Below are 12,435 nucleotides of genomic sequence, written 5' to 3'. Positions count from 1 at the left end.
TCGATTATAATATACTAGAGCTGGTCTACAGTGATGTGGTTGCAGCGATCAGTAATCTATTGTCCCATGTCCGGATTGGCAACATAAGAAGAAACATCCGCTGCTGAAAGAAGTTCTCTGCAAATCTAATCTCATTTACACCCAAAAGTAGTAATTGCATTGGGAAGAATTATCCCCCAGTAATGGCCATTTAAACCGTCTCTGTTGATCCTCTGATGTGATTCCCATTGAGACTCGTTTTTAGAGCTTATCCATAGGTAACAAAGCGAGGCAAAGAAGCGCAGAAAAGCTGGGTTTGTCCAGGCTTCGCCTTAACTGGGTTAAGCCATTTTCTTTGATCCAAAGGAAATAAGAAATGAGATAGTTGCCTTGGATTAAAAAAATTGGTTTTGTTACATCCAAGATAATTTACTGAACTTCGAAACGGCGTTGATACCATTACATAATCTGCCAAAATGTACATTTCCGTGTTTGTGCATTTGCCATTAGTACAATGAACATTTCTGATTTTATTCCATAAGAAGCTCGAGTTACACAATACTTTTGAGAACTATATATGCCTATTTCTCTTGGATTCAGTCTGCTTGCAATAAATTTAACAAATGAAGTTCAGTGGCAAGATAGTGATTTTTTAAATTTTATTCTCTGAACACAATATGGTTTGCTTCTTGTGCTGTAGCAAATTGTAACATAATTGTGTATATAAATAGACATATTTGCAAAGCATATATCAGAGTATAAAAGTGTATCTAAGTTCAGGTTCTTTGGCTGGTGGTGAAAAACATGTTTCCAGATGAGGAAACAGAATTGATGATCAAAGTCTCATCTAAGGCTATTTGAAGCAATTCTTTCATAGAGTGTAGAATTATTCTCAGTGTTCCATTGTTATGTATTATATTATTTATGCTGCAGATCATATTTGTCTGCAGTAACTGCTCTGTTCTGTAAGAGCACTCATCGATTTGTCTTTAATGAAGCAATTTTTAAGCCAAAACCGTTCATTGTTTAGATGAAAGTGTAAGATATGTGTAGCAATTTTAAATTTTATTGAAGATTTTCAAATAGTTTAAGTGTTCACTTCACTTCAAATTGTGTTGGAAGAGGGTGCAAAAGACAACAGTTAAGATGAGAGCAAAAAAGCCTAATCACTTATTTGCATCTAAATGTTTTAAATTAGCCAGGCAGCTGCAGCATTCTGCACATGTTAATGAGATAACAATGAACTTAAGTGGAACATTAGTGAATTGAAAGTCTGGAAATGTTTGGCCTATTTGCAGCTTATAAGACTAAACTTTCAGAGGAATTCTGAGGAGTAATGTTTTGAAATATACCTCATGAAATAAATGGATGGTTATGTAAAAGACAGAACAAATTCAACAAAGAAACTTGTTCAAGAATATATCCGTAGACAGGTTTATTCTTTCAATATATACATATATATATACACACTTTACTTTGGCTACACTTGACTAAAAGACGTCAAAGCCTGTGCTGTCAAGAAAAACCACAGCACATATAAAAACAGTAAAAGAAAAAAAAAAAAAAAAAATCAACCAGACTACTATAAGTGTCTATCTCAATTATCAATTAACACTATCTCAAATCTGATAAAAAAATCATTTTAGTTTGATTAAGTTAATGCTTCTTGAGCCATTAGAAAGATCCATAATCATTTCATTGATTGAAGTACAAAAAGGTATGGAATTTTTTTTTTCAAAATTGCTTGCATCCTCCAAAAATTAGTATTTCAAAAATTAGAAACACGTCACAAAAATATATGCTATCAAGTACAAAATATATATGTGACACACACAGATTGTTGTCATTGTCCATATCAAAATAAAGATTTCAGTATCTATTGTACAAAATCCACATATTTACATATGCTGCACATTTCACAGTCTTTTGCACGTAAATGAGTCATAAACATTATGAGCTCTTGATAAATTCAATCTGTGAATGATTCTGATCAGTTTTTGGATGACATTTAATGATGGTTTGTCTCTACTGTGGCCAAGGCCTCCACACAGAATCACTTGACATCAAAGGCAGTTTAGAGCTGGAAGCCGTCATCTTTGTAGGCTCATATATGGCAGTACTTTGAGAAATTAAGGACTGATCCAATGCCATGCAGGAGCTGGTCGACTCCACATAAGTAAATGCCTGCTGCCCTGGTATAGACCCACCATCATGTCTGAGGTGCAGAGCGGGCACTAGGTGACTTTGAATTGAATGGTCTTTAAGTTCCTCTTGCATGGTCACCTGCATGTTCCCCTCTAACTCTTGGCTCTTGCTTGCAATAAAATTACTAACCCTGAGCAGACATGTTCTCATGCCATCATGGTAGTTCAGTTGACGTTTACAAGGAGATCCCAGCTCATCTTCTTCCTCATATTTTCTCTTTCCTTTTTTGATTGGATACGAGTATGGTCTGGATTGCTGCTCAGCCTTCAGGAAATTAACAACGCTCTCCAGGATTTCAGCTTTTTCCACTTTGGGGTTCTTCAGTTTCTATAAAAAGGAGAATACATAAATACTGTTTTATATCAACTGAAATGTTTGGACAAAGACATTTAACATGACTGGAAAAAAATTGCACGTTTATGCACTTGACATGAAGTTCAGAACATACCTCATTACATGTGTTCTCCGCCAACAGAAGCCTCAATGTTTCCAAACTCTGGTTAATACGGTCTCTCCTCCGCTTCTCCATGAGAGGTTTGGGAACCTATAGTGAATAATGGATTGTACAAAATCATCATCAAATTATTAGAAAAATCGCTGAAAATGTCATTTTTGATTTATTATGTGATTCAAAGATAAGACATGGGCTATTTTTTGCTTCTGAAAGTTAATTTTACAGAAAATTATTAATATGCGATTCAAAGATAAGACATGGGCTATTTTTTGCTTCTGAAAGTTAATTTTACAGAAAATTATTAATATGCATTAATCACAATATTCAATACTCATACTTAAAATAAATAAATAAATAAACCCCCAAAACACAATTTACAATTATTGAGTGAAGTAACCCATCATGTCATGAATTAGATGTAGACAGCTCATATAATAGATATCCATTATGGGTATATATAGGTATAAGATATTAGGTTTGCAAGTCCGTTTTTAAGTTTTCTTACCCGTTTCACCAAATCTGTCTGGTCAGGTATATCACTAGACATCGTCCTCATATTTGAAGGCACTCACCGCACCAGACCTACTTCAACATAAGATATTAACAACGTTTTGAATTTAAGCCCATTTTATACGCTGAAGCCACACACAATTCCCGCCCATGAGCTTACCCAACCAATAGTGATCACGGCCCCCATAAAAACCACACCCTTCGTTAATATTCAAACAGTAATGTTTATAACAATTAACTATAGTAATGTTTATCATAAAACAATTAAGATGCACGATAGTGTGTGAAAAGTAAAGAACGATTTGATCTATAATGCTTACACACACACACACACACACACACACACACACATATATATATATATATATATATATATATATATATATATATATAGAGAGAGAGAGAGAGAGAGAGAGAGAGAGAGAGAGAGCACTAAAAATCTGAAGAGTTAGTTTCTTTTTTGTCAGTGCTCAGTGGAAGGTTTTTGTGTATGCTCCATTGGGCATTCAATTTAATTAAACATTTAAAACAAACTTTAACATGTAGGCCTTCGCTATAGAACATTTTACAACGTCAAAAAGGGGATCGGAATAATGTAATTTGTATGAAAATTACATTAATCCACATTCCAAACGTCCAGAATCTATTACCTATGACATTTCCAGACCACTCATAATGGAAAAAAGTCGGAAAATAGCCATTTTTTTGGTATTTAGTACTGGCAACTTGGCAGTTGCACTGCAACTGATAAGGAGACTATGCTTGAGCAGTGAATATTAACCCCACTGTGTTCTCCAGATAATAACTGTCTAATACAATGTTACCAGTTTACAGAGAAGGCTCAAAAATAACCTTAAGCAGGAGCCAAGACACGTTATCACCACACGACTACAAATGCTTCAGTCAGCTAATCAATTTCAATTCAAAGAAATTCTTCCTTGATTCCTAAAGTTAGGTTCCTGCATAGAACCTTTAATGGTTCCTTCAGATTTGCTGAACCACAATGGAAATAAACGTTTTTCACCATCTTGTTATATCCATGTATTTAATGTGCAATCCAATCCGTTTTGTACGTTATTATGCGTAATGAATTTAATCTGGATTTCAGAGAGTGTAGATTGCATTTCAAAACTGCTTGTTTAGGGGTTAACCTACAGTTAAACCAACTACAATTCGGGTGTGTCTACATGCTAACTGTTGACTTTTCTCACCAATTCCTTCTCACTTAAGCTATTCATGCACACTTAACGGAATGGTGCTAAACGTTTGGCCATTGCACTTCTGCCATATCCCTCCACCTACCTACATATCAGCCACTCTTTTGTGGACCCCCGTTCTCCCGTGGCCACGTGCGGAATTCTCACGTCACATGTTTCCTGATTTTCAGTTACATACACAATTAAATGTAAAATATAATGGACTACAATCCCCACAATAGACTCTTAGAATAATCTGCAGTACGTATGCAGCGCGCGCTTAAAAAAACAAAAATCTTTAGGAATTCCATAGCCTTAACGAGAACAGTATTAATTCTGGGAACATGAACATAAATGCATACCTTACAAATGGGGTTTTAAAATAAAAGCATTGTCTAACATGGCAATATTGGAGTAAATCTACATTACATTTAGCAAGCTATATTCTAGTGGTTTAAGTGCACTTCTTGACCCATATTCTACATAATCTATGGTGAGAGATGAGTTGATTTCTTCTGAGATATCTGTAAGAAACTGGGACATGCACAGACGTGTTAACAGGCCACAATTAACACCGCCAATCACCTGTTTCTGTCATGAATCAGGAATACACATGAAACACATAACGCTTGGAATTAATTCTTGGTTTTAGTGCGTATTCCCCATCAGACTGACGTTCTTTGCAGCATTAAATACAATACTGAAGATTTGATGGATTGGTGTAAAGTAGTGCATGACGCATGGTCTATCCACAACACTATGTGTAGCCTGAATACTGCTATTCCACTGTAAAACTTTGCCCCTAGCTCGACCTAAAAGTCGAGATCTTTGCTGCACAGTTGGCCCCATAAGTTCACGAAGAGTCCACATTCCCACCTAACGACTGCCATGAAATGGTTAGGCACAAGGTCTTGGTGCCTAATGTGACACTTCACCTCGGTTCTCACGATAAGATTTCCTTAGGAATACTTGAATTCCACGTTCTGGGGAAAAAAAAGTTTTATCGACGGTAAGCAAGTGATATCAAACCTATAATCAATTAAGCTAATAGATTTCAATTTGTACCAAAGGTTTAGTGGTTAAATGAAACTTCTTTCCAAAGAAGTCACGTGTGTAAGTAGGTTAATTGTTGACTCTCTCACTAAGCCTTTCTCACCTAACGCACTTCATTCACATACAAGCACACTTAACAGAACGCTGCTAAACGTTTGGCCTTTACACCACTGGTTTATCCCTCCTCCCACGTAAACACGAATCACTTTACCAAACATAAACGTCTCGTTTCCTCCTGGATTTTCCACAGTTGAATAGGATACAACAACAATATATTTTACGTTATAAAACCCCAAAATATCTGATTATGCATGAAGGTTATGTAAGTGTACATTTGATTCTGTAGCCTATATTTGAAGCTTATATTTTTTATTATGTCAGATATTGCAGCACGCTTAAAAAGTGTTTAAAAAACCTTAAAAAAAAAGGTTGAATTACTTTGCTGGCTCACAATTCCCAAAGCATATGTTAGAGGAAATTGACATATTGTGTTCTAATCTATATTACATTATTGTGTCACACTATTAGGATATAGTTACTGCTTTCAATAACCTTCCAACTTAAGCTCATGGCTATATAGCAAGTGAACAAACAAAGTAAACAAACAAACAAAAAAAATGGGCACACCTCTTTCCATAAATAGGTACTAATAATATTCTGTCCCAAACTGAAACATTTTAATCATTAAGCTTGAAGACAATGCCATACAGTATAACAATATATGCTAAAACAACTGAAAATAGAAACAAACCAATATTTGGATACCCAGCACAGTTTTTTTTTCTCGCACAGGGATGGAATTCGTCCAAGGTGCTGACGTCACCCCAGACTCTCAACCAATCAGAAAAGTATCTCTTGCACCATATAAGTTTCAGCCTCAGTTCGCCGCAGTTATTCGTCAGGCAGACTTTCTGGAAGATTATTATTATTTTTTTATCAAGCAAAAGTATTCAACTCGAGCTTCCGCCATGGCTAAAACGGAAAGTGAGAGAAGAGTAAGTATGATTTATTATCTTACTTCCAAGTGTCTTACTTCTAATCAACTCATTATATAGCCTATGGTATTATAGTTCACGTTGTATTAATATTTAGTGATGTTGTTTTAAAATACAGCTTTAGACAAACTGTTACTCATAGTTTCAAATTGTTCTTTTAGAAACTGAAGCCAGTGACAGAGAAGAAAAGAAGAGATCGAATCAATCAAAACCTTGCTGTGCTCAGAGCTCTGCTGTTCAACAGCACCGCAGATACGGTAAGTAAACTGAGCCATGAGGAAACGTCTTCGAAATGCATTTCATTGTTTTACTATGGACTATTAGCAACAGCTATTTGTGGTATACATTCTACTACTTGTTTGTAGTAGGCCTATGTCTGCAGTACATCTACCCAGGAGACTTATTCTGTATATTACTTCAACATTAGTAACAAGTAATTAATCTGCATTATTATTAGGGCTGGGTAAAAATATCGATTCTCCGATTTTAATCGATCTTCAATTTAACAAAACGATAGGGAAATCCCAGAATGCGCGTGCTTTACTCGAGAGCATGTGAATATTATCTGTAGTTCTTCTCGCGTCCTGAAGATGTCGCCATCTTTCATGTTTTGAATTTTGAAAACGATTTTATTTCTTGCACGTTTCAAGTTGTTCAAGTTGCACATTTACAATATTTTTATTTTTACAGTAATGTGCACTGTGCAGTTTGGGCTTACCTAAAAAAACGTAATTAAACATAATTGTGTGGGCCCTATTGTTAATGTAAAAGTGTATTTCAGTAATATAGCTAAGTAGGAAGGTTTCAGTTACCAGCATTTATATTAAAACATGGATTCCATGTCTGCAAAACTAACACTTTAAATGAAATATTGATGACTAATTGATATTGAATCGAAATCGAATCTAAACCATATCAATAAGAATAAAATCGAATTGCCAAATTGGTCGCAATACCCAGCCCTAATTATTATTCCTGCAGTATCAGGCAATAGCCTGTGTTTTTCTACTCCTGCATGTTCCTTTTCTTCAGTAGGATTAACTTTCTCTTTCCTCTCCTTTTAAATCACAGCGTTTACAAAACCCCAAACTCGAGAAAGCAGAAATTTTAGACCTGGCTGTTCAGTATATACGAAAGAACACACATGACAAAACAGATAAGAAAGGTATATTATACTATATATTATGTTATATTATATTGTTTTGCCGATATTTAACATAAACTTTTCTCTCCTTCTGTAGGGTCTGTTAATCAGACTGTTGTTGATGTCACACATACTCAAACAAACTCATCAAACCCTGGCCCTGCTGCTCACCCCCATCAATGTGTTTCGGACTTCACTTCCTTCATCGGTCAAAAGCACCACTTTGAGAGAGAGAATTACAGAATGAGTCTGGAATACTATCTGGATTGCCACCGGGATCATTCTTCCAGAGCTGGGAGAGAATCTGATACCAAGTCACCCAACTCTCATACTAAACTCTGCTCATCTACAACAGTGTCTCATCCCTACAAACAAGATCTAATTTTCACTGAGTCATGTTCCATTACTTCTAAATCTGCCCTCAAAAATCCCATTTCCTTTACTTCACCAGAACAGCTCTCCCCTCCACCCTCTCCACTCCGCGTACCTTTTGCTCACCCTGTGCCTCCTCCCTCCTCCTCCCCCCCTCTCTTTACAACAGCATTCTCTGTCTGCAGTCCTGGGAGTTTACCTCAGCTTCATAAATCCAGAGCTCTACCTATGTCAGCGTCTCTTAATCTGGAAACAAGAGAAGTGCTCACTCCATCCCAAACAACATGGAGACCGTGGAGCTGAAATGGTATGGAGTGCTGGTATCTCAGATCTGACCAAGAGGAAACAATATGGTGCTCATAGACACCTCTAGTGGACACGTGTGGTACCTGAAGGACAGAATATTTGCAGTCATTCAGCTGGCATTCTTTTTAACAAAGTCAAATGCCTTTGAAAGGCATTTTAATGTTTTGATGTACATACATGATCTATTTATTGACAAATGTGGATGCCTCTATAGGCACCTCACTGTTTCTACATGTATACTGCAAATAGTATTTTACTGTATTGTCACCAGTTATTATTCATGATTAAAACAATTGACAAATTGTTAACATTGTCTCCTGTAGTATATTTTCTTTGTTGATCAAGCAATGTATTTTGAAATATACAAAATATGAGCAATACAAATATTTAAAGTAAGTACCAGAAAATAATAATCACTGGGTGATGTAAATATTTCTTTCATGAAATTATAAAATCACAACATATCACACATAGTAACCTTTACAGAACTATTCATAGCAACCAAGTGTGTTAGCATAGCAACCTAATCATAGCAGCATTTTAGAAATTTAGCAATATGACCTTTAAACTGGTTTCAACTTTTTTAATCTAAACTTTTAGCCTTTTAACCTTTACACAATTTATTGCTACATGTTTTAAAATAAATGACAGCAAAACTGTGTAATGTGGTTTAACTCTTGTAGCATTGTTGGCAGGCTCTCTCAAGCCAACATGAAAGTTTGGTTATGAACCTTATCCTTCTAGTCTTCTTTTTAAGTTATTTAAATATTTATACATTTTTCACGAGTCTCAGTTTTTGTCATAGAAACATGAAAATCGGTACAGACATAGATCCCATATAGGAATGGAGTGCTTGTGCTTTTGGGAAAGATCACAATAAGTAGCAATGCTCTGAATGGTAATTGTTGCATATGGAAGACTACGGGGTGCTTTTTTTTCTTTTTCTTTTTTGGTTGCATGGACCAAACCACAGGAGTTAGAGACATGAAACTTGATTATTAATACTTGGGGAATCAGGCTACACACTCTTTGAAACCACTTTGAATATCATACCAACCACCTAGCAAGGCCAAGCAACCAATAACATAGCAATCACCTAGTAGCACCTTAGCAACCAACTAGAATATCATAGTAACCACCAATAGCAATTTAGCAACCACTTTGAATATCATAGTAACACCTAGTAACACCTTAACAATGACCTGGAATATCCAAACAACCACCTAGCAACATTGTGACAACCAACTGGGATATCATAGCAACCACATAGTAACACCCTAGCAACCAGCTGGGATAGCATAGCAACCACCTAGCAAGACCCTAACAACCAATTTAATTAGCATAGCAACGACCTAGCAACCAAGTGGAATATAATAGCAACAACCTACCAACATCCTACCAACCAGTTGGCTAGCATAGCAACCATTAACAACACCCTAGCAACAGACTGGGTTAACATTGTAGGCCCTACTGGTTTAGCATAGGAATGATGTGCAACTTGAAACGTTTCAACTTTTTTTTAACATAATTTTTTTTATGCATAATAAACTTATAATAAACTTCCTACCAGAATAAATTTCCTGAAATTCCCAAATGGCCAATCCTCTCCTGCAACACAATTATATGTAATACTTAAAGACAATAAATCTTAGCAAATAAGGCATTCAAATTGATCTAACTTTGACAATTTGCTTTGTTTTCCTTTGCTGCCATCTTGTGTTCGCTACAAGCACACAGAGTTCACTTCCCACATATCATTTGTTTCTTTATTGCCATTCTGATTTACCCATATCAGAGCGGATAATTTGCCCAAAGCAAATGATCAAACAAGGTTTGTGTAAATACAATGTTTGTGGACGTCAGAAAGAAAACGTCTAAGTTTGTGTGACAAATTAAACTAATTGTCACGAGTCGTGGTTGAGCCAGAAGCAGGTGCAGATAAAGACTTTTATTGAAGCAACGTACTAAGAAACAAAGACACTAAGACAACTTGACAAAACACTGAGACATAAACAACATGAGTCTAAGACAACTTGGCATAATACTGTGGCAAAACTAAACATAAACTAACAAGATCAAGAAACATGGAACACCACAGTCTAAGACAACGAAAGACAAGCACATACTGCAGACCAGGACTATATATACACATGAGTGCTCATTAACCAAAACGTGAATCAGGTGCAGGTGGTCATGTGACAACTAGAGCAGTGCAGTGGCTGATGGGAAGTGGAGTCCAGAGTTTCTTGATACGTGACACTAATCTGTAAATTACAATTTGAACCTGCACATCTCAAGTGATTACAGTAATGTACAATAAAGAGTACACAGCATCTACAATTACATTAATTACATTTAAAGGGCCTCCATGTCAATATGCCCACATAGACCTAGGTTTGTAAGGATACTTAAGACAGATAACTCTGATATTAATATAGATAAGACTGGTACTTAACGCAGCCTAAAACAACAAATGGATTCTTTAAACTAGCCACACTGGGGTGACAGGTAAAAGTTGTATCAGTTTTCCAATCCGAAAAATGTCGATATCATCTCTGACTGTTGATATAAAATGCCTTTATCTACTACCCCAATTGGGAGTTATGGTCAGCAGAGGGCATCCTCACATAGAAAAAGGCTATAAATTCAACTGACTCAAGGATAATCACTTCACAGAGACATGCACTCTCAAAAACATAGGGCTCAGCATTGTTGCTGTCCTGACTGGCCTTCTGGCAATAAGCCGAAGACTCAAGACTCTCTTTTATAAATGACAGTATTTCTCTCACACTCTTTCAGCTGGGGATAAGTGTGCGCCCTGTTCCTTATCTGCTGCTCACATCTCTATTACAAGGCCTGAATATTTTCTGCGCAAGGCACCAAGGGATTTAGCTGGAGAAAACAGGCTCTAAGACATGATAGAACATGTCTTCGGATAATGGTTATTTCTTTTTTCTGCCTTTCTGCCTCCTCTTCTCTCATCTTCATGTTCAGAAGCGTCTCTCTGTAGTAGTGCCATTTCTTTTGAGGTGGCTATTGTTCATTGTAAGGCAAGCAAGGAGGCATAGCATGGCAAGATTTGCTTTTCTCCAGTGTCTTTTCACAGTTTTGATCATTGCAATGGCCAACTACAACTCCAGGGCAGCACAAATTACAGATCCCCATAGGCAGGGCAGATGAATGCTTCCAAAATGATTATAATTATGAAGAGTGTTTGGAATACATAACCATTGTTTAAATATCTATAGATTTCTCAGGACACACTGAATACAGCTAATCTTGTTTGTCACAGCTACTTTAATGCTGACTGTAGTCCATGCATTCCTGATTTGGCCCAAACAGGGAGTGACTTAAAGAAAACATTGAGGAGGAACCAACCTTGGAGAACCAGCCCATTGCTTTTGTTATGGTTTATTGGGCTCGGAGCTAAATACATTTGTGTTGGCACATCTCGAAAGCAATTTGTTGAGGCAGAGCCGCTGTCAAACATTTCCATCACACGTGCACACACTTGTACATGTTGGATGTTGAATGCATGCACAAATAACATTTCATTGGAGGCATTTTTCTAAATCTACACCTTTAGCAAGATTGTCTGTAACTCCCTCATGCTTTTAATAACCAAACCAAACAAAAAAAATATCTAATTTTGAAAATGGAAAATACATAATACTTCAGATTAGCAGACAGTAATCAGGAAATGCCTACGGCAATGGGATATAGAATTTAAGGAGTATGACTGGCTAAACAAACTTACATTTGGGAACCTTGCATATTTTAACCTGCAATCTTAGTCTAGTGACATAAATACAACAGGTATTCAAACATGTTATTTTCCAGCAATCTAAAGACCTCATAAGACTGTATAAATGATTCCTACTTCCTTGTAAGCCTGCCTGGTTAATAGGGCAAAGTGGTCATTTTCATTTCCTCATTCTACAGATTCAAAGTATTTAATTATTAAGAGCTGTAACATTACAGTGGTGGTTAGTATTAGGAACAACTAAGCTCAGGTAATGCTGACTTTCTGAGAGCATGCAAATATTTATTTCAACCTGCGGTATATATATTGTGATGTTTGTATTTATAAGGATCTGGTGTACTACCTTCATATAGAACTATGTCTAGTATGCTACAAGTAAGCTGTACATTTATACATATACTATCAGAAAAAACCTTATTCAGTATAACCTTATTTGGATAGTTAGCTTCCTTAAAGCC

The 12,435-nt window shown here is 36.3% G+C and overlaps 1 protein-coding gene across 2 annotated transcripts; it reads right to left on the bottom strand.

Moving 5' to 3' along the window:
- Positions 1 to 719: 719 nt before the first annotated feature.
- On the bottom strand, positions 720 to 8,127 carry her5 (hairy-related 5). 2 transcript variants are annotated; one of them, XM_053631909.1, is made up of 4 exons: positions 8,108 to 8,127; positions 3,144 to 3,220; positions 2,633 to 2,728; positions 720 to 2,511 (listed from the first exon to the last, which is right to left on the bottom strand). In XM_053631909.1, the coding sequence occupies exons 2-4, from the start codon at positions 3,192 to 3,194 to the stop codon at positions 2,005 to 2,007; spliced, it is 654 nt and encodes a 217-aa protein (XP_053487884.1). In that variant the 5' UTR covers positions 3,195 to 3,220; positions 8,108 to 8,127; the 3' UTR covers positions 720 to 2,004. The 2 variants fall into 2 exon arrangements, with proteins under 2 accessions (XP_053487884.1, XP_053487883.1); XM_053631908.1 differs by lacking the exon at positions 8,108 to 8,127 and having other exon boundaries at positions 3,144 to 3,436.
- Between the last annotated feature and the right edge of the window lie 4,308 nt (positions 8,128 to 12,435).

This window comes from Ictalurus furcatus, chromosome 8, assembly GCF_023375685.1.
Source record: "Ictalurus furcatus strain D&B chromosome 8, Billie_1.0, whole genome shotgun sequence".
Taxonomy (NCBI): Eukaryota; Metazoa; Chordata; class Actinopteri; order Siluriformes; family Ictaluridae; genus Ictalurus; species Ictalurus furcatus.
The sequence above is the reverse complement of the archived record's forward strand: the minus strand, read 5'-3'. Positions and strand labels throughout refer to the sequence as shown.

Bases quoted from the DNA above. Each gene is read 5' to 3' on its own strand.
- her5 (XM_053631909.1), bottom strand. From the start codon at position 3,194: ATGAGGACGATGTCTAGTGATATACCTGACCAGACAGATTTGGTGAAA. The intron at 2,729-3,143 runs GTAAGAAAACTT...TATTCACTATAG, and splicing joins AGACAGATTTGGTGAAACGG to GTTCCCAAACCTCTCATGGA. The intron at 2,512-2,632 runs GTATGTTCTGAA...TCCTTTTTATAG, and splicing joins CGGAGAACACATGTAATGAG to AAACTGAAGAACCCCAAAGT.